Source organism: Mytilus galloprovincialis, chromosome 3 (assembly GCF_965363235.1).
Source record: "Mytilus galloprovincialis chromosome 3, xbMytGall1.hap1.1, whole genome shotgun sequence".
NCBI lineage: Eukaryota > Metazoa > Mollusca > Bivalvia > Mytilida > Mytilidae > Mytilus > Mytilus galloprovincialis.
The window spans coordinates 29,526,998-29,552,639 of record NC_134840.1 but is presented as its reverse complement, the minus strand read 5'-3'; the positions used below and the strand labels follow the sequence as shown (position 1 = coordinate 29,552,639).

The 25,642-nt window shown below is 31.5% G+C and overlaps 1 protein-coding gene across 6 annotated transcripts; it reads left to right on the top strand.

Moving 5' to 3' along the window:
* The first annotated feature begins 279 nt into the window (after positions 1 to 279).
* Positions 280 to 19,728, top strand: LOC143067647 (putative 2'-deoxynucleoside 5'-phosphate N-hydrolase 1). 6 transcript variants are annotated; one of them, XM_076241063.1, is made up of 8 exons: positions 4,088 to 4,272; positions 8,088 to 8,210; positions 10,485 to 10,589; positions 14,959 to 15,072; positions 15,503 to 15,679; positions 16,526 to 16,591; positions 18,308 to 18,418; positions 19,279 to 19,728. In XM_076241063.1, the coding sequence occupies exons 5-8, from the start codon at positions 15,544 to 15,546 to the stop codon at positions 19,386 to 19,388; spliced, it is 423 nt and encodes a 140-aa protein (XP_076097178.1). In that variant the 5' UTR covers positions 4,088 to 4,272; positions 8,088 to 8,210; positions 10,485 to 10,589; positions 14,959 to 15,072; positions 15,503 to 15,543; the 3' UTR covers positions 19,389 to 19,728. The 6 variants fall into 6 exon arrangements, with proteins under 6 accessions (XP_076097180.1, XP_076097183.1, XP_076097179.1 ...); XM_076241065.1 differs by lacking the exons at positions 4,088 to 4,272; positions 10,485 to 10,589 and adding an exon at positions 280 to 332; XM_076241068.1 differs by lacking the exon at positions 10,485 to 10,589 and having other exon boundaries at positions 4,084 to 4,272; positions 18,320 to 18,418.
* Positions 19,729 to 25,642: the final 5,914 nt, after the last annotated feature.

Sequence of the window (25,642 nt, the reverse complement as noted above, 5' to 3'; positions counted from 1 at the left end):
ATATATTGATTTGAGTGTCACTGATGAGTCTTATGTAGACGAAACGCGCGTACTAAATTATAATCCTGGTAGCTTTGATAACTACTAAGTTTCCCTTTTTAATCTGTCGCCGGTCCTTTTTTAATGTTTGAAATGAAATGAATGGTTTAAACTGACCGATGATATAAATTACATATACTAGACCTGTTGGTGTGTGTAATTCGTTGAAATATAAACTGTACATAACATAGGATTGTGTTATTGACAAATACTAGGATATTTTCTTTCATAAATGCTGATAATCCTTATAAATTGTATCTACGTCTATCCCCAAAAATGTGAGGCGGAGAAATGTAAGTACAATATGGATAAACTAAAAATAATCTTATATTGAGCTCATTGACATTATTCATCTGTTAAACATAAGTTATTTAACAGATGGGTAGCAACCCTTAATGAGGGATTTCCTTCTAAATGATGAAATGTGCCTCAAACAAGGGGTTTGCCGTTGTAGAAAATAAAAATGAAAAACTTAACCTTTTTGATTTTAAAGGTGTAAAATTCATTATATTTGGAACAACTTATTTGAAAGATGGGTTATCTTATTTTGAATCATAAAGAAGAAAGAAGTTCATGAATATTCCAAAATTCATATACATTTCTACATGTTTTGTAATTATTTTACAAGATAGATGTATAATTCATTTGGAAAAATTCTGCAAATGATATTTTTTTTACATATGTCCATTTGTACGTAGAAGTCGTTTTAAAAACAATTTTTTTTCACATGAAATTTACCCCTTATTTAAATATTCTTCATTTGAAGGGTTTTCCCCAACTTATTCAACATTTTGTCAACAACAGAAGGAAAGGATACATTTTGATATGTTTTACAACAAACGAGTAATACCCAATTCCTTTGAGATCTTACACATAAAATGGACACCGATTACTAGTTATGCCAAATTAATTTCAAATGCATATGGCAAACTTTCATAGTGTATCAGTATACAAGTAAATAACCTCATTGAACGCATATATAACAAGAGCTAATATTATAAACTATCTACACAGTAGGTATATGGTTCACTTACTAAGGCACTTTCCACTATTTTCTTGAATGTCATTTTTACCAAGACCAAAAAAAAAACCTTAATTTTCAGATATCAAACGCAATGATGTACACTCAGTAACGATAATTTTACTAATAGACAAAGCAAAGGATGAAGATACCTAAAAGTAAAATTACATAAATACTGAACTCCGAAGAAAATTCAATTGGAAATTCCCTAATCAAATAGCAAAATCAAACGATAAAACACATCAATACAATGGAAAACAACTGTTATATTCGTGACTTATTTAAGACATTTTCAAATGTAGAAAATGGTGGATTGAACCTGGATTTATAGCGCTAAAACTCCCATCTGTATGACAGTCGCATCAAATTCCATTATATTGATGTTTGCTGTCATGTAGTTTATGTTTAAACATTGCAAGGATTTGTTGCATTTTAGTTGTAAAAAAATGTCGTCCACTCCTTTTGTTTATATTCTATAACATGCTGCCAATAGTTTTCTCGTTTGAATTGTTTTACATTGTCTTATCGGGGCCTATTATAGCTGACTATGCGGTATGGGCTTTGCTCATTGTTGAAGGCCGTACGGTGACCTATAGTTGTTAATGTCTGTGTCAATTTGGTCTTTTGTGGATAGTTGTCTCATTGGCAATCATACGACATCTTTTTTTTTATGTATATTTTAAACTTAAAGTATACGAATTTGGTTTTTGTTCCACACATTACCAGAATCGTACAATACAGTAGCAGTTACAACTTTATCACATTCTGGAACATGTTTTTTTTTTCAATTTTGACATAATTACTTCTGGGTATTAAATTGTTTCTCAGGGAACTTTTTTTACTGCTGCTGGTAAAATTAGAGATAACTGTAGTTTACCGATGTTATGGTCTCATTGAGATCTTTAAGGTCAGAAATAAAGACAACCAAAAATTGGAGGGATGCATGAATTAAAAAAAAAGGAGACAGGTTGCGCTAGCAGGGTTAGCCTTTCCTGCTTATGCATCCATGTTCATGATTTAAACAGGAGCACCTGAACTTCATTCCGGTTTGTTGCTAGATTATTTTTGTCTGGCGTATGTACAAAATGTAGTCCTGGTATCTATGATGAGTTTATTTATGCAGTCTTCAGTTTTCTATATTGATTCGTCCTATACACTTTGTTTTTCTTTTAACTGTTTTTTTTTTCGATTTTGACGCCTTGGAAATATCAGTTTGTTTTCGACTGATGGGTATCCCTTTTTTATGATATCCTTCGCTTGTCTTTTTATATATATATGTTTGAATTGAATGAATGGTTTTGACTGACTCATGATTTACATCACACGTATATACTATTTCACAAATGCTATATATATATATATATATATATATATTAATCCACATAAATTGTATCGACGACTATCTCTAAAAATGTGAGGCGGAGAAAATGTAAGTACAATTTGGATAAACTAAAAGTAATTTTATATTGAGCTCAGTGTTATGATTAATCTGTTAAACAGAAGTTATTTAAAAGGTATGAGGGACAACCATCAAATCGTTGATTTCCTTTTACATCAGGGACAGTTCCGCAAACAAGGGGTATTTTGGTGTTGTAGAAAAAAAATGGAAAAATTAAGCATTTTTTGACTTTAAAGGGGGAAAATCGTTAAATTTTGAATAACTTATTTGAAAGATAGGTCCTCTTATTTTTATTTAAAAAGAAGTCTATTGATATATTCCAAAATTCATGGACATGTTGTCATTATATACCAGATAGACGAATAATTATCTGTGAAAGGATTCGGCAAATGATAAAAATATGTGCCCATGTGTACGTAGAAATCCTTTTTAAAACATTTTTTTTACTTGAAATTTATCCCTTATTTTACAAAGGGAAAGGCATTACCTTGTGAGGTAATCCCTTAATTGAAGGGTTTTTCCCCAATTTGTTGAACCTTTTCTCACAACAGAAGGAAGTGATACATTTTGATATATTTTACAAAAAACGATTAATGACTGTTTTTGTCAAATCAATTTAAAATGCATATACCAAACTTTAGTGAAGCAGTAAAAGTTCCTTCTATTACAGATCATTACAAGTATATAGCCTCATTGAACGCACATATAACAACAAGTAATGTTATAAAGGATCAACACAGTAGGTGCAGATCACAGGAGTCAAGTTATAACCAAAACCAAAGAAAAACTTCATTTTCAGATGTTAAACGAAATGATATATAATACCTATTACTTAGTAGTTTTACTGCAAGACAAATCAAAGGAGGACGATATCAAATGGACTCTAAAATTCAACAAAGTTAGGGCTCAAGTAAATAAAACAAAAATAGATTTATTTACAGGGTACATATCTGTTCTCAATTTGTTTTCCTTTTTATGTACATACCATTTCACACTTAAATGACCTTACGTAATGTCACTATATTAAATGAGTTATGTTTTATAATTTTTTAATGTAATGTTTTGTCTGCTTTCGTGAAGTTTATGTGTAAACAATGTCAGGATTGCAATCAATTAAGTTGGGAAAATGTTGTCAACTCCTTTTGTTTGTATGCTAAAAAATGTTAGTTAGCTTTAAGTATACGAATTCTGAATGCAATTATGCAGACTAAATATTAAATACTAAAAAGCAAAGCTGTCATACAATGCATGGTCGATGAAGTTTAAACAAACATTTTTATCATTTTAAAAATTTCATTTCGTCAGAACTACAAAAAATTACCTTACTAGTACTTTTTTTTGTAATTTTATTTTATCTTATTTGGAAAAAAACTACCAAGCATTGGGATACATAATTACATATATAATTTATAATACATGTATTAATGTTAAATTTTATAATAACACATTGTTAAAAAGTTAGATATGCTTATTTTATATTACATATATGATAGTTATAAACTTGATCATACTCATTTACCGTATTTTGATATTGGATTTAATCGTTGTTGCATGCTCTATTAATCTATTAAGCTCTGTTTTATTTAACAAATTTACCTTACCATATAGGGAAATAGGTATTTAGTCGGATCTTAACAGTACTTGTGATTTGTTAAAACTGGTTTTCATAAAAACAAACGAAGAAATGTCGAAATGTTCAGGACTTAATTAAATCCGTATTATGGTAAGATGGTGCAAACATAGCTATGGAAGTCAAGTGGCTCGAGCATTTTTCTGAGGAAGTTTTAAAAAATTGCAAAGGAATATTTTTACAGTAAGTTAGCTTTCATTAGTCTTCACTATCTATAGATTAACAACTTTTGGTTATATCTATAATTAAGAATCATCATTTAAGGTGGAGTACGCTTGCACAGTTAATTAATTATATTGATGTTCAATTTGTATGCAAGAGTGGCATGCCGTTGTATTATGTGCCAATTCGAAAAGTTATGCGAGTATTGTCTCCCTTTAACAGGTTCATTATTTTGCAATTAAGTGTATGTTTCTGATATAAGGTCCGAGACCACAATTAATTCGTAGTGCATTTCTTTTAGAACATAAATGAAAATTAAAAAAATCCCACCTGACGGTTGTGCTTTCTCAATGAAATGTTAACAGTGTGTTGTACTACTTTTGGGAAAAATTATATCAAAATTATAGAAAACTTCATCGGCTCTAACTCAAAATATGGACAATTTTATGTTTCGGGCGTCTTGAAATCTTTTGACAGCTTCATAAGTGCTAATTTTTAACCTTTTTTCAGCTGGACCAAAATCACTACTTTCCTTTAAAATTCTGAACCCAACTTTTTTTACAGCATTTTTTTTAGTTTAAACAATATTTTATTCAAATAAATTGAATTGGATTGGGCAACAGGCATAGCCTATGTAAGCCCTCTCCACAAAACAATGTACAATATATTACATTCAAAACAAAGCAACACATACACAAACATAATGACAAAACAGAATTATTTTTTTCAAAAATACCTCTTCATGCTCTTAGTTGACTGGAAGGATGTTTCAAATAGTTAACTCACAAAAATAAATTATGAAAAAAGTTTTAATATTCTAGGTGATAAGCTCCAGCATTGATTTAGAGGTCTCACATTAAATTAAATGGTCTCCAGTCAGCTATATGAAATAATAAATTTAATAACTCATTTATAAAACAACATGTTTGATATCATGTACTTATTTTTACTAAATTATTGCACCTGAAGAAAAACGACAGTGAGTAGTAACCATATTGATACATTGAAGAATTATAATAATATAAAAAGCGTTTTTTCACCCCCTGCTTACAATTTGAGGCATAAAACAAAATAAATAAATTTGGAAGGGGTATAAAAAATATTTGCAAGTAACCCACTGTCAACACTAGGGACTATATTTCTGGACAACGAAAATCAAGGGACGACAATTGTGGTCTCGGACAATAATTTTGAATAATTAAAAAATGTATCAATTCAATATATTTCAGTTTGTGTTATTGGTGTATCAAAAACATTGATGTACGAATATAATTTTATAAATTTGAAACGTTCAAAATGATTGCATCCCAATATAAAGAACCGTTCATCATTTTTGAAAAAGACTATGAATGAAAGTCAAATTATTTATCTTCCCTTGGTGATAGATTGATTTGGAAATGAACCAGAGTTATCTAATGGTAATCACAGAGAGTTACTAGCAAGCAATTTTTAGTTGTAGCTTATTCAACGTTGAATTAATTTTCCACTATAAACGAATGTTACTTTATACAAATATAAGGACTTTGTTAGCTAGATCTTGAAATTTTATTAGATATTATGATTTTTTCTTACAATAGATTAATATGCTATTTTATTGTTTCATAAACAAATTTGTTTTCGTTCCACATTTTACCAGGATCGTACAATACAGTATAAGCTATAACTATATCGCATTTTGAAACAAGTTTTTTAAATAATGACATAATTTCTTCAATGGGTATTAAGTTGTTCCTCGAGTATGTTTGAAAACTGCCACTGGTTAAATTAGAGCCAGTTGTAGTTTACCGATGTTCTCGTCCCAAGTTAACATATATACATGTAGTTACAAAGGTCATCAATGCTCTTCAACTTTGTACTTGTTTGGCTTTTGATATGAGCGTTACTAAAGAGTCTCATGTAGACGAAATGCGCGTCTGGCGTATTAGATTAAACGACTGGTACCTTTGGTAAATATTTACAAACGCTATGGTATAATTTACGAAACACCTTAAAACTATCCAAGATATATAAAATATCTATAACTTAAAATATATCAAAATAAAAAAAAAATAAGGTTCGCATGACATCAAAAAAGGAGTGAAACTTATTGTGTCAAAAGGTGAACCTTTTCCTACTTGTATTGTGTCGTTGTTCTCCTCTTATATTTAATGTGTTTCCCTCGGTTTTAGTTTGTTACCCCGATTTAGTTTTTTGTCCATGGATTTATGAGTTTTGAACAGCGGTATACTACTGTTGCCTTTATGTATACATCACCCGTTATTAGAGTCCTCGTTCAGTCAAAATATTTTAATTGGGAAAAGGATACACAATCGATAAACTTACAATAAAACTTTGATTGTAGTATCTTAAGACCGCAAAAGCATGCCCCTAACGCATTGAGATACAAATACATCGTACCGTTCAACTGATTCGTGATGGTGACCGTGGAAATGATGTAGAGACGATCTGGCGTATTAGATTAAACGACTGGTACCTTTGGTAAATATTTACAAACGCTATGGTATAATTTACGAAACACCTTAAAACTATCCAAGATATATAAAATATCTATAACTTAAAATATATCAAAATAAAAAAAAAATAAGGTTCGCATGACATCAAAAAAGGAGTGAAACTTATTGTGTCAAAAGGTGAACCTTTTCCTACTTGTATTGTGTCGTTGTTCTCCTCTTATATTTAATGTGTTTCCCTCGGTTTTAGTTTGTTACCCCGATTTAGTTTTTTGTTCATGGATTTATGAGTTTTGAACAGCGGTATACTATTGTTGCCTTTATGTATACATCACCCGTTATTAGAGTCTCGTTCAGTCAAAATATTTTAATTGGGAAAAGGATACACAATCGATAAACTTACAATAAAACTTTGATTGTAGTATCTTAAGACCGCAAAAGCATGCCCCTAACGCATTGAGATACAAATACATCGTACCGTTCAACTGATTCGTGATGGTGACCGTAGAAATGATGTAGAGACGATTTCAGTCGTTCTATCTCATACCTCTATTGGAACATTCTTTCCGTACCAGAAACAGACCCATGTTAATGGAGTCATTATAGTGTGAATATGCACGAACATAAAATTTATTAGTTTATATGAGTACGCCATACCATGGTACAGAGGGTGGTTTACTGTTGAGAAATAAGAAGTTGATAATTAGAAAGTTAAATCACTACGTTTGTCAAAGCTTCTAGTTTGAAATCGTCCATCTGTGTCAATTTAGAGGAAAAAGATTAGGATATGAAGAAGACTTTCTCGTGTCTGTAGTATCCCAAATCTTTAATTCACTGGGATATATGAGATGCAAACACTTACTGACGTATGATTATTGAGAGACATGACATCATCAATAATGAAATTAAAGAACTTTGAAAGATTCCTTTTCTTTCTGTGGAAAGGTTTTCTTCAATTTTGCACTTGTTTGGCTTTATAAATATTTTGATATGAGCGTCACTGATGAGTCTTATGTAGACGAAACGCGCGTCTGGCGTACTAAATTATAATCCTGGTACCTTTGATAACTATTGAACTAATTCTGCTCTATATGGTTATAACAAAAAAATAAAGTCAGCCAGTTGCTTATATCGAGTAGTGAATTTAAGCTTTATCGTATAAATACAACAGAAATATTTAAATACTGCATCATCTCAAGAAAATATGATAATTACTATTAAATGTGTCATCATAGCATGCAGAATATAGCAATCTTTACATTATTCTGTTGTGTGTTTTTGTATTTTAAAGACGATGAAACATGATTCTTAACATGAGAAATTCAAATCTTTGGTAAGCGAATTATCTTTTCCGGTTTGTGTTATGTTAATCTTATTTTTTAACAGATCAAGACGGAGTTATATGCAAGGAGTATTCATATGGGGCAATTTTTATTAATGAAAATCAATGATGATTCGAGACTTATTATCCTGAAGACATCACATTAAATACGACAACATCGCCATCAGGTAAGATCTTATCTCCTAATGATGTTTTCTCAGTTTTGATTTCCCTTTTGTTTGCTAATAATAAAAAAAGGTATTATTAAAACATCAACTTTACTTCAAATGACAAAGTTAAAGAAACACTTTTTTTTTAAATTGTAGAAGATATTTGTTCTAATATTTATTTGTAGATGGCTATCATATTGTTACATTATATTAGACTATGAGCAAATTTTTTTTAAATAATCATGCATTTGATATAAGTTTTTTTTTGGACAGGATCAAAGTTGCTTTCCTGTATATTTATTTTTAATATTTCCTTTTTTGCTCATTTGCTGTTCTGAATATTCATAAAACCGTTGCATATAGATGTCAATAACAACAACAAAATCATTCTTCAGTATCTTTCTTATTTTTTTCCTGTCCTATGTGATATCTGACTCATATTATAAATTACAACATAGTCCCGGTGTGAAAATGAAGATATACCTCTGTGAAAGTGTTCAATGTCGGTTACAAGACGCATAACTGTACACAACATTAATTACCACAAAACTCAGATCGAGTACAAATTTGGGTAGCGTCACATTTTTCATTTCTTGAGTTATGACCCTTTATAACGTTATATGTAAGTGGGGGCATTATCTGTGTCCTATTGAACACATTTTCCATTTATTTTACAATGTCTTTGTGAAATTGAAAAACTTTTCACTTGTTTTGTTTAGCCTTAATAGGAAAGACTTAACTGTTTCACCTCAATTTGATATACCTGGATTATTTTACTGGAAGGTATTGACACTACTCATTGTAAAAACAAATTATGGAATTTTTTATCTTCATAGAACAGATTTTACCAAAAGAATAAAGAATGGCGATTGGTTTCCACATTGACATATTTTGTTTCCTTATTTCTCCATTCGATTCGCAGCAACTGCATGGCTGTTATATACTCCGTTATAATTGTTCATGATTTAAACAGGAGCATCTCGATCAACTTCACTCCAGTTTGTTCTTAGGTTTATTTTTACGCAGTCTTCAGTTTTCTATATTGTGTCTTATACACTTTTGTTTGTCTTTTGAACGGGTTTTTTTTCGATTTTGAAGTCATGGAAATGTCAGTATCAGTCTATGGAAGAAGCGATTCGATAAAAGCTTTTCTTATATCAACGAGCGATATTGTCTTATATCAACGAGTTGCATTGTGGGAAATTTCATACGAATGTTAGCATTTGTACGAAGAAAGGCAGATTTCTCGGTATAAAGTAATGACTCTTTTCTTAAAACAGGGTGACATTTAACATGACATACGTCTGGTGTATAATTTTCATGAGTTATTTTATGTAATAACAAGCAAGGTGTATTTAAACGAGAAAATTGAATTATTGAATAAATGAAACATAAATGCACGATTTACCATTTGTAGATGTACACATTGTATAAATATCATGTAGCAAATTTAGTGGAATGCAATTGAGATGAATTCAATTGTTTGCTACGCCAAAATCACCTATAAGTCAACGATACTGCTATATTTTAAAATATCAATGCGATATTTGTCTAATATCATACCGATGATTTTTTAATATCAAAAATTTATGAATGCGATACTTTTCTAATAGAACTGCTTTAGTTTTCTTATATAGAATTAATACGATGACACGTGACAATGCATGTCAAGAAAACTGCAAACATAATTCACAAACTTAGATCATGACCAGTTCAATGTTTTAGGATCAACATCACTAAAATTTCGTAATTGTAACAGAATTAACGCTTACATGAACTTATCATTCCGAAAATGTTGCTTGATCCTATTGATAGTTGAAAGTGTTAACAACCTGTTCAGTCTATTGTTTTCAATCACATGAATTAACCAACTAACTAACATGTTTAACCCCGCCACATTATTTATGTATGTGCCTTTCCCAAGTCAGGAGCCTGTAATTCAGTGGTTGTCGTTTGGTTATGTGTTACATATTTGTTTTTCGTTCATTTTTCTTTTATATAATAAGGCCGTTATTTTCTCGTTTGAATTGTTTTACATTGTCTTATCGGGGCCTTTTATAGCTGACTATGCGGTATGGGCTTTTCTTAGTGCAAAATAACAATCCGTATCGCTTGTTATAATTTCATTTCTTCAATGAGTACTAAAAAAAATGTTTAGAACACAAATAAATAAGATGTAAATGTCTTTTGACGTTAGAAATGTGTATATTCGTTCATTCGTTCATTGTGTATTAATTTACGTTTTTTGATTGAGTTAAGTCTGCCAATTGATATTTTATGCTATTGTTTCAGAAAAAGGGAGCAGGTTTGGATCCATTAAAACGTTTAATCCCGCTGCAAATGTTTGCAACTGTCCAAAGTCAGGAATCTGATGTACAGTAGTTGTCGTTTGTTTAGGTAATACATACGTGTTTCTCGTTTCTCGTTTTTTTTATATAGATTAGACCGTTGGTTTTCCCGTTTGAATGATTTTACACTAGTAATTTTGGGGCCCTTTATAGCTTGTTGTTCGGTGTGAGCCAAGGCTCCGTGTTGAAGGCCGTACATTGACCTATAATCATGGTTTACTTTTTTTTTTAAATTGTTATTTGGATGGAGAGTTGTCTCATTGGCACTCACACCACATCTTCCTATATCTATATAAATAAAGGCAACAGTAGTATACCGCTGTTCAAAACTCATAAATCCATGGACAAAAAACAAATATCTTTTCTATGTTCATAAATTTATATTGTTCAGTTGGAGGACTGGAAAGCAGTTATTTATAAGGGGAAATTTTAAAGATTTATAGATATAAGAAGATGGTGCATGAGTTCGAATGAGACAACTTTCCATCGAAGTAATAATTTGTTTAAAGTAAACCATTATAGATCAAAGTAGGTCCTTAAACACGGAGCCTTGGCTCACAGCGAACACCACGCTATATAGGAACAAGAACATTGCTAGTGTTAAACCATTCAAACAGAAAAACCAACGGTCTTATTTAAAAAAAATAAGGAGATTTAAAAGTACAGGTCAATCATTTTGATACTTAGCTATTTGATTATTTGATTACGGCATTGTTTATTAAACTCTTATTTGATTAGATTTGCTTCCAAAACCAATTGAGAAATTTGTAAGATGTTACCAAAAACAATTTGAATTTAAGCAATGGTCTTAAAACTGCTTATTTACATACAATACTACTAAGAAGTAAAATTTAAAAAAAATACTGAACTCCGAGGAAACTTCAAATCAGAAAGTCCCTTATCAAATGGTATAATCAAATGATAAAACACACCAAACGAATGGATAACAACTGTCATATTTCTGACTCGGTACTGGCATTTTCAAATTTTGAAAATGGTGGATTGAACCTGGTTTTATAGCACTTCACCTCTCACGTGTATGACAGTCTCATCAAATTCTGTCATATTTACAACGATGCGTGAACAAAACAGACATAATAGGTAAAATTGTCAAAATATGGGTACAACAGTCTAATATTAATACTAATCGGTACTAATATTGATATAACAAAAACAACGCTATGATATTTTAAAAGTATCGCATTGTTTATTTATGTATATAAGAAAAACACAGCACTTCAAATTTTACACTGACATAAACTTAAGCTTCTAACTAACTTCTGCATGTATATTTAGACTCAATTGTTGTTTATATTTGAACAATAAGTTTTAAAATAAGTATTTTCTTCATTTTTCGTTGCCGAAAACAATATTTTCCGCATGGAAGTCTGCATATTTACAATTGATATTAGACAATATCGCTATGTGATATAAGAAAAGTTTTTATCGATACGCTTCTTCCATAGACTGAGTATGTTATCGATTGATGAGCATCCTTTTTTTGTATCCTGCGCTTGTCTTTTTTAAAACGTTTGTTACTGAATGAATGGTTTGAACTGACCCGTGATCTAAATTACTTTCCCGCTTGATGCGTGTCATCCGATGAAAAATAACAGACAATACATAACAAAGGATTGTGTTATCAAATAATGTCATTGGTGTAAATTCCAATACAGATATGATACCAGCTGACATTTACAAAATACAAATGCAAAATATATATATATATACAGAGACATATTTTCTTCATGATAAGAGACACATATTTTATATCTACATTGCGTGGAGGTGTTATTCATACTATTTCAATTCAAGCTATAACAATAAGCTTTAATACTAACATAGCAAATTTACCTGACCATATCGGGAAATAGGTATTTAGTCGGATTTTAACACGTACTTGTGATTTGTTTAATAAAACCGGTTTTGATAAAAATAGACGAAGAAATGTCGAAATGTTCAGGACTTTATTAAATCCGAATTTCGGTAAGATGGTGCAAGCATACGATTTTTATTGCGTCTTACACTTTGAGAAGCGAATAATCTTTAACTACTTTACTAAATATTGTGTAAAAACGTTAATTATGAGCTATGAAAGTCAAGTGGCTCGAGTATTTTTCTGAGGAAGTTTTAAAAAATTGCAAAGAAATATTATTACAGTGGGTTAGCGAGTATTGTCTCCCTTTAACAGGTTCATTATTTTATAATTAAGTTTAGGTTTCTGATATAATTTTGAATAATTAAAAAATGTATCAATTCAATATATTTCAGTTTGTATTATTGGACACAATAAGCGATACATTATTATACCCCCGCTTTGAAAAAAAGGGGGGGTATACTGTTTTACCTCTGTCTGTCCTTCCGTCAGTCCGTCAGTCCATCAGTCCATCAGTCCGTCAGTCCGTCAGTCTGTCAGTCAGTCAGTCCGTCCGTCCCATGAATATTTTTCGAGACATTTTTCTCAGGAACTACACTACCAGGATTTCTGAAATTTGGTTTCAGGCTTGATATAAGTCAGCTATACCGTGTGATGCGTTTTCAGATTCATCACTCAACAACTTCCTGTTTACCGAACACTTGTTTGATTTTACACATGATAGCCAAGTTGAAAATTTTTCGTCACATTTTTCTCAGGAACTACAATACAAGGATTTCTGAAATTTGGTTTAAGGGTTAATATAAGTCAGCTTTACCGTGTGATGCGTTTTCAGATTCATCACTCGACAACTTCCTGTTTACCGAACACTTGCATATTTTTACACAATTAATATTATCCACTTGCGGCTGGGGTATCATCAGTGAGCAGTAGCTCGCAGTTTCTCTTGTTTTTTTTCTTTGATACATGTAAAATGATATACTAGTAATTTAAACTATATAGTCAAAAAAACAGCATGACTCTATGAATTAAGCAAATAAACTCATCATAGATACCAGGACTAAATTTTATATATACGCCAGACGCGTGTTTCGTCTACAAAAGACTCATCAGTGACGCTCGAATCCAAAAAAGTTAAAAAAAAAAAAAAAAAAAAAAAAAAAGCCAAATATAGTACGAAGTTGAAGAGCAAACATCCGAAAAAATATGATAGAAACATTAAAATTTAATATAACAACACAAAAAATGCAAGAAAGAACCCTTTCTTCAAAACCATCATTTATTAGTAGTTCTGTGCTCTACTGATGGAGCTACGGCGATGTTTATCATTATATCTCTTATTAAGTAGCTATATCGGTACAATTTATCGATGTTACAATTTTGTCTTTAAAAATTTGTTTTTATGTAATAAGGACACACTAAACCAATTTCATTTTTGAGGAGAAAAGTAGTATGAATAACAACAGTAATAAAAAGCATATCTTATTTTTGGTTTGAAATGTCCTTCTGGGGGGATTCCCTGTTTTTTCCACCTAAAAACACCGAAAATCCGCATATTGGACTTTCATCCTTTTTGAGGGTTGAATTAACTATTGATCACACATATCATAATATATGTAAATCGAGATATTGATCAAAAAGCATTTTTGTTTTTTGTTTTTATAGTAAATTTTATTCTCAAAGCAGTGTCTGAAAGCTATCTTTTCCTGAAGTATTTAACAATTCTATCATTCTGTTTAGTTTCTAATCACAAAATGGTGTTTTTTCCTGTATAATCCATACAAAATGTGTCATTTTGTCCCGTCCTGTAGCTTGAGAAAATGCGCGGTGACCTATCATTTTTATTATATTTTTCAACATGTATCAATAGATACAACGTTTTGGCAAAGTATGAACAAATTCTATCATTTTTATTTTAGACTCCCATACCACCTTAACAACATTAGGTTTGCTTTAAATGAATGTTCGAATCATACATATTATCTATAGTAATTATCTATTACCAATTCTAATATTTACCATTTTAGAAATAACACTTTTGTTAAGGTCCAGTAGGAGATACTTTTCTAATTCAAAATTATTTTTCACTTGGCGATATGTTCTTGTTAATGAAGTACGTATAGTGTGAGTATGCACGAGCGTAATGTACCAGTTTAATATAGTTATGCCATACGATGATACAGATGGTAGTTTGCTGTTGAGAAATGGGAAGTTAGCAATAAGAAAGAGAATTCATCACGTTAGTCATAGATTCTAGTTTGAAATTTTGCTTCATATGAGTACAAAAACAAGTCAGTCAGTTGCCTGAATTAAGGAAGGAGACCAAACCTTGTCGTATAAATACAACAGAAACACTTGAATAATCCATCAATTAAAGAAAATATAATAATTATTATTAAATTGGTCATTATATCATGAACAATATGTTAATCTTAACATTGTGCGGTTGTGTGTCTTTGTATTTAAAAGACGAGGAAACAAGATTCTTTACATGATATTTTTTTCCGGTTTTTGTTATGTAAATCTTAATTCCTTTTTACAGATCAAGACGAAGTTATATGCAAGGTATTTTCATATTGTACAATTTTTATGTATGAAAATCAATGATGATTCCACACTGAAGACATCACATTAACTGCGACAACATCGCCATCAGGTAAGATCTTATCTTCTTATAATGTTTTCTTTATTGTTTTCTTTTTTGATTGTAAATCAAAAAGCGTATAATAATTAAAACATCAACTTCAACTTCTAATGAAAGAGTTAAAGAAGCACTTTTGAAATGTTCGCATTTACAATATGACGATGTACAGCATTGTTGTGTACTTTTGTTCTTTTATTTATTAAGATGACTGTGATATTATAACATTTGCATTGTTTACTTCTTATCGATCATTAGATGTAAGTTCATTGTTCAAGATCAAAGTTGCTTTTCTGTATATTAATATTTAGTATTTTTCTTTTATAAATAATTAATTGTCGTTCAGAATATAGTATACATGAAACCTTTACCAATAGATGTCAAACAAACAACAACATAATCACTCTACATTTTTTTTCTTATTTTTTCCTGTTCTATGTGTTAGTGGTCACAAATTAAAAATCGCAACACTGTGCCTTTGTGAAAATGAAGATATACTTCTGTGGAAGTATTCAAGGTGGTAGACAAGACGCTGAACTGTACGCTACTATAATTGATGAATTAAAATCCAAGTATGGTGAAGTATTGACGGAATTTGTTGGATCGCCAACAGTTGAACAAGGTAAGGCCAACATAATAAATTCCGTCATGTCGAACGTGCAAATGTGGAAAGCTAAGACGATACAAATAAAGAGAGTCTGTGATAGTCGAATACTGTCTGTATTCCACTTTCGCTTGCACGAAGCTTGACGTTGTATCTTATTTTAAGAAATTAGAAAAAGTAATTTTACTCCATTCACATATTAGTTCCAGAAAAATAACTAGCATAACACTGTAAGGTTGATTTTTTTATTACTGTTTTTAAAATCTATTAAGCGTTGTTTTTGAGTATTTTTTACAGCACTGAGTCGACAACTCTGGTGGTGGACTATCAGTCCCCGAGGGTATCATCAATTCATTAGTCAGAACTTCGGTACTTTTATAACAAAGTATTTAAAATTGCCCGTTTACAAACTAAGGTTTCAACTTCTTCAGGCAAAGTTGACCTTAGGTTGATTTGGCTATTTCTGTAGAACCTTTTTGGTTTAAAGCTCGTCCATTTACATCCTCGGCTTTCAAATATTCGGCTTTGAACGTTCCTGATGAAGGTAAATCCAGAAATGCACTTCGGAAGCATCAAATTTATTACATGTTGTTTTCATTTTTAATCGTAGTCATCAATAAGACACAGGTTTAAGCGTAATCGGGTTCAATTTTTTTTTAAACTCGAGATAAAAAAATATATATACTTTTGATTATCTTGTTGACATTTTTATAATGCTATACTTGTTACTGTACTATAAATAATATCATAAATAGTATAAGGAAAAATGGTATTTGCAAGTTCATATTAATAAAACAAAAAATGTAACACAGCGATTAATATCAGCAAAGGTGATTAATGAAAAACTTTTGTGTAATTTTACAGATGAAATCGAATTGGGGAGTAAAGAAGTTCATCAGTTGTGTTTGACCAAATTAAAAAGTGCCGATGGTAAGTAAGCATAACTATATGTGTATGGAAGATCAGGTGTTTCAGTTCAACTTCAGCTTTGACAAGCGAAATAAAAGAAACTTTGTATCTGAAAAAAAATATGCCTTAAATTTACCAACCGAATTTTTGCTAAAAGATGTTAAAATCATGTCATTTAGGCTTTTGAAGGTAGTCGTTACTACTCAACTCTGTGTGACGGATTTTGCATATATCTTGCACGCTTATTCATTTTTACAAATTTTCAAACACAGTTGTGTAAATGTGTTGTAAAAAGTAAAATCACAAAAAAACTCAGAGGAAAATCTAATCGGAAAGTCCATAATCACATGGCAAAATCAAATGACAAAACACATCAAAAACGAATGGACAAGAACTGTCATATTCCTGACTTGGAACAGGCATTTTCAAATGTAGAAAATGGTGGATTAAACCTGGTTTTAAAGTGCTAAACCTCTCACTTTGATTACAGTCTCATCAAACTCTGTTATATTTACAATGATGCGTGAACTAAACGGACATAATAAATAAATTGGTCAAAATATGGGTACAGCAGTTATCATCGTGTAACAATTTTAAAAGGAACAATTTAACAGAACACAAAAACATCTATCTACAAACACATTCATTGATTCGCGTGTCTGGCGTCATAAAATTTTATACGTCACATTTATTTGTTGTTCAATGTATATACAAACAATTTTAAAATTTCACATGGGCAATGTTAGCATACAGGGTTAAAAAAATCAAAAATATGTAAGATTTGTATAGGGGGAGGGTTGAGATCTCATTAACATGTTTAACCCCGCCGCAATTTTGCGCCTGTCCCAAGTCAGGAGCCTCTGGCCTTTGTTAGTCTTGTATGATTTTTAATTTTAGTTTCTTGTGCATAATTCGGAGTTTAGTATGACGTCCATTATCACGGTACTAGTATACATATTTTTTAAGGGGCCAGCTGAAGGACGCCTACGGGTGCGGGAGTTTCTCGCTACATTGAAGACCCATTGGTGGCCTTCAGTTGTTGTCTGCTCTATGGTCGGGTTGTTGTCGCTTTGACACATTCCCCATTTCCTTTCTCAATTTTATTTTAAGAATTAATTTCAGAAATAGACCGAAATTTAAAATAGTCCAAAAGTTATACAGAATTTATAAGAATCCACAAATGGTTCATTTAGTTCACAAATTGTGAAATACAAATGTAATGTTAACGATACCAATGTTTCTGGCCAGATGCGCAAAAAAACAATTTGATAAATATCTAAATATAATATATATATATTTCTTTTTGTTGCAATTAGACAGTAAACGTGACGTCTTGAATCCCTTTGAATTTACTAACCCCCAACGGATCCATAAGTGGTCAGCACGTGACGTCGTTAAACCAATCACAGCGTCATAATAAACATGATACAAGTTAAAATAGGAATGGTTGAAAATCGAGATCCTCAAAGCAATACATAAAATAGTCAAATGAAAAGCTTTCAGACCGATGCTGGGAAATGCTACGAAAGAGTAAGTGTCCTGCTTTGTAGTGTGGTTCGTAGCATTTGCTTACTGCCATATCAGACTAGAACTAAGGTTTGGTATCGGTCTCTCTCTCGATATAGCCCCGATGATCGAAATTATGCATCGACATTTTTTTGTTATTAAATGGAATACCAATTTGAAAAGCAGAAATAACTTCTTTTATTTCATAATAAAACTGATTTTCCATTTTAGTTTTAATTGCAGAAGTAACACAACCATCGCTTGGTGTTGGTTATGAAATCGGGAGAGCAGTTGGAATGGATAAGAAAATACTGTGCCTTTTCAGACCAAACTCAGGAAGAAGTGTGTTGTTTAGTCTATATTTTTTTCTACTTTTAAAAAAGCAAAAACATGTGCAGAAAATAGATTAAGATAAGACATTAAACACCATGCATTTCAAAGAGGACACATACGTTTAACCAATCAAATACGTGTAAAATACTCTAGGGCACCAATATCCCGGATTGTATCGTGAGCTCTTCAATAATGCAGCTTTCCACCTCATTCAAAACACTAAAATGTTTGGAAAGACACAACATTCTACGGTTTGAGTTGATGCTCTAGATAATCTTTCACATATTATGATGGAGTGATTAGAAAACTTTCTATATTGGAATCAGACCAAACCCATGATAGCTGATATCAAAATTCGATCCGATTATTCAGTTTAGTACGCAAATTTAAATCTACAGATTATGTTTTCTTACCAATTCAAATGCATATCACAGGACGTTTGTCTTTATAAATCTGAGACCATGTGGCAAATATTTATTAACCCTTTCATTAATAGACTGTTATGTTTTATAATTATATCAAAGATATATTTTGTACGCTGTTATGAAAAATTTCTTCAAAAACTGGATCCATGTTTTACAAAGTGGGGAAATAGAATATCGAAGTCTGTAAAAAATAAAGTCAGATGGTTTAGGTCATTCTATGAGTACATTATTTTTAAAAAACCTAACGCGATTATTGTTGATATCGACAGACAAAATTGAAAGTAAAAAACAAACAATATTGAAACTTTCCTCAGTAAATGGAAATACGTTGTTAATACTGATATATATCCAACTAGATAATCTATTGGTTACTCATTTATATTCTGTTCTTCATTTTGTTGTATTTGTAAAATTCTAGACTAAAGGTTATTTTTCTTTTTTTAGAGCTGTCCAGTATGATAGCAGGTCTGCATGATAGCCATAATGTAACGGTAAAAAACTATGACGGACAAGACTTTAAAGACATTCTAAAAGTCTTCTTTACAAAGTCATGATATATATCATAAATGCCAGCCACATATACAGGACGGAAGTTTGATATTTTCATTCAATTTGAAATTGTGTTGAAAGTGACTACAGCAAATACTATGAGCTTATGTTTTGGTTCAATGTTGGGCATAGTTGCTGTTTAATTATATGAAATTGTAAAAAAAACCAAACATTGGACCATATGTATTTTGGTAAAGGTCACATCCTGTAATTAACCACATACATAATATCTACATATACATATATGTGCAGGATATTTACTAAAGCAACTTGTTAACTTTATATTTTTCCGCTATTGTATTCACCATATAGCAACTTTCAAAAAATAAAATATTAAGACGACCAGACAGTACTTTTTTCCTTTTATAAAAGTCCTATTGTACCTTTTTGTCTTTGACCAGTTTGACTTTTACTTGGTTTGTTTAAACATTAATTCCATTAAAATTTTGAGAAATTATCAGTATGCACAACCCTTTAAATGAGTATCATTTTAAGGATAGAGATAATTTGGTTCGTTTTATATACGAACTCATATGATGTTATATTATTATTTAACTCTGCGTTCATAATGTATATTGTTGGCTCATGTTCTGACCATTGAATGCTAAATGACTAAATATACATTTACATACATGTACACTTTGATGTGTATTGTTTTAATTATGATTTTATCCCTTTTATACCTTTATGGGCCCTGTATTTTGGGAAATACAAATATTCTATTCTATTCTATATATATTCTGTGTATAAAATAAGAACATGTGGTATGATTGCAAATTAGACAACTCTCTGCCAGACCCCCAATGATATGGAATTTAACAACTATAGGTTACTATATAACCTTCAACAGTGAGCAAACCCATACCACATAATCAGCTATAAAAGACCCCGAAAAGACCAATGTAAAATAACTCATACGATAAAACTAACGTAGTATGTTTGATTCCTGCAATAGATATGTATAAACAGAAGATGAACTCGAAAATTCATATAAATAAATTTTCATGAACATACAAAGAAAAATATAGGCACTAATAAGCACAAGGGATGTATCCCTTTTGTTCTCAATGATTCTTTAAAGCATACAGATCGACGTTATTTGAACATCATGTTTCGGAAAAATAGTATAAAATGTATCTAACAAAAGTTGTGCTCGTTTTTTGGTGCTTTTTCTGTATTTAGAGGTCCAAACGTATACACAAGGGAGAAAAAACGGATTTGATAAAGTTTACCTTATGTAAGGCCAACATTTTAAGACGTAGAACAATAATTTCATGAAGGACACAATTTCAAGTTGACGTAAATTTAAAATAATGTTTATATACAAAACGAATATCATGGTGCCGCCTTTTTTAAATAGGGAAAAGTGCACCGACAAAGTTTTCCGAATTAAAAAAAAAGTTAAAACGTACGTTTTATATAAAACTATAGAACAGTGATGCAACAGTACAACAACAACAAAACTGTAAAAATCAGTTGCAATCTTATATTGAAATGAAATCGTTGGTCAGTTAAGTATTTTATTTATCTATAAACTATAAAATCCTTTTTATGTCTTCCTTGATATTTCATATAGAGGTGTGTAAATTCATGCAAAATATTAACAAGAACGTTTTCAATATTCTTTGACCCGACAGAAAACTGACAATGTCTTAAATATCTAAGAAATAAACATGACCGCCGCTATAACAGGTCATGGGACGACATAATTCCTTTGCTTATTTTTTCAGTGTCTGGAGATGGAGCTTATTATGCGTTTTTCATAATTGTTTTCACACATCTATTTAAAGCAAAACAGATCCCTTAAATTGTGTGAGTGCCTTCTGTCCGCGACTGGGAGAACGTCATTGACAATAAATAAACGAGGCCGATTGAAAATACGTGCTCAAAGTGAGAGACATTTAAAGGCGTTCGAAATAAGACAATTTCTTATTTGTGTTTTGAGTCTGCAGAAACCTGTCACTCAAAGTCTGAGTAAACCATGTGAAGAAAAAAATGTGTCGGCCTTTTTCGGGCGTCACCGATGACGATCTTTTGTAGATAAAACGCGCGTCTGGCGAATATATATCCTGGTATCTATGATGAGTTTATTTTTTACTTATAATCTATATTATGATGTCATTACTCTAGTTAAAAAAACAAGAAACATTAAATTCTGAGAATACTCAGTGAAAGAAGGAACTATCAGAAGACTTGTCGGATATTTTACTTATTTTGTAATTGGAAAGCCACGTTTAACGAAAGTTCAAACATTAAAATGTGATATGTCGAAATAAAAACCGTACATAAAATTACTTATCCCAAGAACACAGAATGAGTTTCAACTTTGTTTTGAGCATGAGATCGGAGAAAACAATTTTTTAAATCATTGCAACCAATTTCCGTTTTTCAGTGTTATTAGTCAGGTCGATTTGTGAAACAATTGTTCAGATTGTGGTAAAAGCATCAAACTTTGCAGAGTGTTAGCTCAGGTCATAACTAACATTTATAGCTATGGACCCAATTTGAAAAATTTGACGTAATATAGGTTTTTGTCACAATATTAATGTGGTCAAAGATCTAACAAATCTATTTCACAATACTGTGCAATTGGAAGATTTCTTCTTTAAACTTTTGAAAACAAGCAGTGTAAAGGAGATAATCAAGTAATCAAACATATATATAACAGTATTCTTTAAATTTTAATTGCATTACCTCCCTTACACTGCTTTTAAATTGTCTAAATTGTCCATTAACAAGAAAAACCCTTGTTTTCCCCCTTTTTTGCCCCTAATTGCCTAATGATTTAAGCCATAACCCTCCATAACCATCCCTTTGTAGTATGGAAACTTGTGGTATAATTTCAGGGAGAATTATACACTTAAACACAAGTTATTGACTGAAAACTACAAAAATGCTTATTTGGGCCCCTTGTTTTACCCCTCACTTATTGAAACCCCTCTCCAACCTTGGAGCAAGAACCCCAAAACTCAATCCCAGCTTTCCTTTGTAGTAAGAAACCTTGTAGCATAATTTCAGAGAGATCCATTCACTTAAACCCAAGTTATTGTCTGTAATCTAGAAAAATGCTTCTTTTTGGCCCTTTTTTGGCCCCTTATTCCTAAATGTTCAGGGATATTATTCCTGTTTGCCCCATAACCCTTAAAATAAATCTCAACCTTCTACTTTATGGTATAAACTTTGTGGTACAAAATGTACAATATTAGAGCAATTGAAATACTTATACACAACTCATTGTCCTAAAACTAGATAATTACTTGTTTTGGGGCCCTTTGGGCCCCTAATTTCTAAACCGTTGGGACCATAACCCCCAAAATCAATCCCAACCATCCTTTTGTGGTTACAAACATTTTGTTTAAATTTTAATGATTTCTATTTACTTATACTAAAGGTATTATCCGGAAACCATCCATCTTCGGACGACGACGCAGACGACAACGACATGATACCAATATACGACCCAAAAAAAAAAAAATTTTTGCGGTCGTATAAAAATAAATAGAAAAATATGAAAAATACATTATTTTACCTATTTTAATAACCTTTCGTATATTCTAATGACAGACTATCAACTGAGGACAATTGAAGTATTAGTGGCCATCTTGGATGGTGGCCATTTTGAAAACATAAATTTCCAATATATTATTATTTACTATCCTATATTGTTATTTGAATTGATACTATTTTTTTTAGTATTTTTTTTTTAGCATTTGCATTTACAACTAGTTTTGCTAATCATCTTTTTATGACTGATGCAATTCATATAGGATATATTCACCATATGCTCAAATAAGGCATGTCATGTATATGTTGACAAAATAAATGTATCTAAAGAAATACATAAATTCTTTTTCTTGCAGTTAAGCATGTACGGTTAAGTTACTTTTTACCACACAAAAATGCATATATACAATATGAGCTATGTCCACTCTATGTTGAAAAGGAAAAATAGGTAGGTATTGAAATCACTGGAGCTGAAAAACCTAATAAACAATTAGACTGGAAAGAATTTCGAAAAGAGAGGACACGTGAGGATAATCAATGCCAAGCAAATACAAAAAGAGCAGACGTGGACACATTTGAGCTGGTAATCAGTAATTGTTTTGTAAGCATACAACTGTTCGAAGTTGATGAAGCCCAAGTAATGGGAGAAACCCTCCAGAATCACAAGGCAAAAGGTACTAATTCAGTCAAAGCAAATCTTCAGATCAAAATATATTTTGTCAGGAAAAACGAAAAATTTTTGAGATGAGTCACTGATTGACAATACCAGTAAAATAATCAGACACCGTTGTGATGAATCAACAAGAACAATGATTACAGGGAGGGTTTTTTTCCTCTTTTTTTTGTGATGAGGTATCTGACTATCATCATGAAGCATCGACAATAGAAAAGGTGACTGTTACTTAAACTACTAACCATTGTTCTTTTAGCCAGACCCAGTGCTGGAGATTTATACTAGTATTTCAGGAGCAGATATCATGCTAAATGTTTGTTAAAACTGCACGACACGGCAATAAGACAGAATTCAAAGACACAGAAGGAAAGTAAGGAATCTGTTATCCATGAAATGGGGCTTTCCAAAATAATAGAAAACAGTGACGGCTCATAGTCTGGAACAGATATTGTTTTCATATTTGAAATTGCTGATATCGGTTAATTGTAGAGTAAGCGTTCTTAGAAATATGAGTTGTCATGGAAGGAATGATTAATACAACACTTCTGAAAAAAATAATACTAGCTGCCATAGATGATATGCAAGCACACTTGAAAGGTTGAGTTTTTCTCCTGATTTTCAACGAATTTATTTGGAAAGTTCTGAAACAGGCCATGTCTTATAGTCGTGATGGTGAAGGCCTCATCATAGTCAAAGTAACTAGAATAGTTTGAAGAGATAGGCTTGCTACTATAAAAAGGTTTACAAGGGCAATCAATGTAGGCTTTCAAAATGAATCAGTTCCACAAACATTGAGACATGTAACTCTCTATCTGAGGACTGATAAGTTGCAATTGTATCCTTTCGACAACGAGTTTTAACAAATTGAACTATTATAGCTGAGAAATGATGAGTGGTGTCTGCCACTCAAAGACAATACAGGACTGTCTCGATGTTTGGCAACCCTGTATCATTCTTACTAAGGAAATGTATGTTGAACTGATTAATGTTAACAGCTGTTATTGAGTGTCCCTGTTACGTTATTCTTAGTATCAAGCATATATATTTGGCCTGCTATGGCTATGCCGATGATTTCATTTTCACCCTTTTATTATGAGGTTTGTTTCAGAGTTTCACGAATACCTTGCTTGTATGCTTGCAGATATTATGGCAGCTACATTTCAATTTTGTTAGATGCGTTGTATCAGTTCTTCCTTCCATAATAACTCCATGTTGTCCAATGCGTTTTTACTAAACTGTACAATTTTTCGTGACCTGCCAGCTTGGAGCTTGGTATTATATCTCTTCTAGACTGTATGCCGTCAATGTATTTTATTACTTCGGAAAACACAACTCCAAGGATAAAAAATTCCTGCCTTTTTTCTGTTTCTTCTGTCCTGCCTATTTGCTATGTTGTCAAGTTTTATCAATCATTAAGCAAGATACTAGTGTTTTGACTTCTCCAGCACTTACTTTGGGTAAGAAAACATTGACTTCTAGTACAGGTGCACAGCCATGCCCTATATAAAAATGTCGATGCATCATGGAGATCTTCATTTACATCACCACAGAAAAAATACACTGCATTCATTGTTTTTGTTGATCCAGTACCACTCTACAGTGTCTGGTTGCTTATTGTTTTCTTTTAATTGGCAACTTATCTTCAACATCAGAAGTATGTTTTAACTTTTACTGATGACATATTTTGAGATCGGAAAATGTGTTTGACAGTATTAGTACCATTTTGCCTTGTGATTCTGGAAAGCTACTGCAGTTCTATAGCCTTCATTCAACTGTTTCAAATTGAGCGAAAAGAAAACCAATTCAAGCCCCAACATCTCTGTATGCTTGCATCAAAGGAGTGATTGCTGTCAGTTCAAATGTATGTGTCTGTTCTGTTTGTATCTGCTTGGCCTTGCAAACCCTCACATCTCCTCTCTTGCCGTTTCACACATTCCTTCCAGTCTATTCCTCCATTAGGTTTTTCTGATACCTGGCTCCAGTGTTTTTGGAAATCTACAATTTTGATCCTTTCCAACAACAACTTGCGGTCATAAACTATATCATATATATGGAAATTCTGTTTTAAAAAGTTACTTAGGC

What these genes read in the sequence shown, in the direction of transcription:
- LOC143067647 (XM_076241065.1), top strand. Translation starts at nt 15,544, where the DNA reads ATGAAGATATACTTCTGTGGAAGTATTCAAGGTGGTAGACAAGACGCT. An exon ending in ATCGCCAACAGTTGAACAAG is followed by an intron (nt 15,680 to 16,525) that starts GTAAGGCCAACA and finishes GTAATTTTACAG; the next exon opens with ATGAAATCGAATTGGGGAGT. An exon ending in CAGACCAAACTCAGGAAGAA is followed by an intron (nt 18,419 to 19,278) that starts GTGTGTTGTTTA and finishes TTCTTTTTTTAG; the next exon opens with AGCTGTCCAGTATGATAGCA.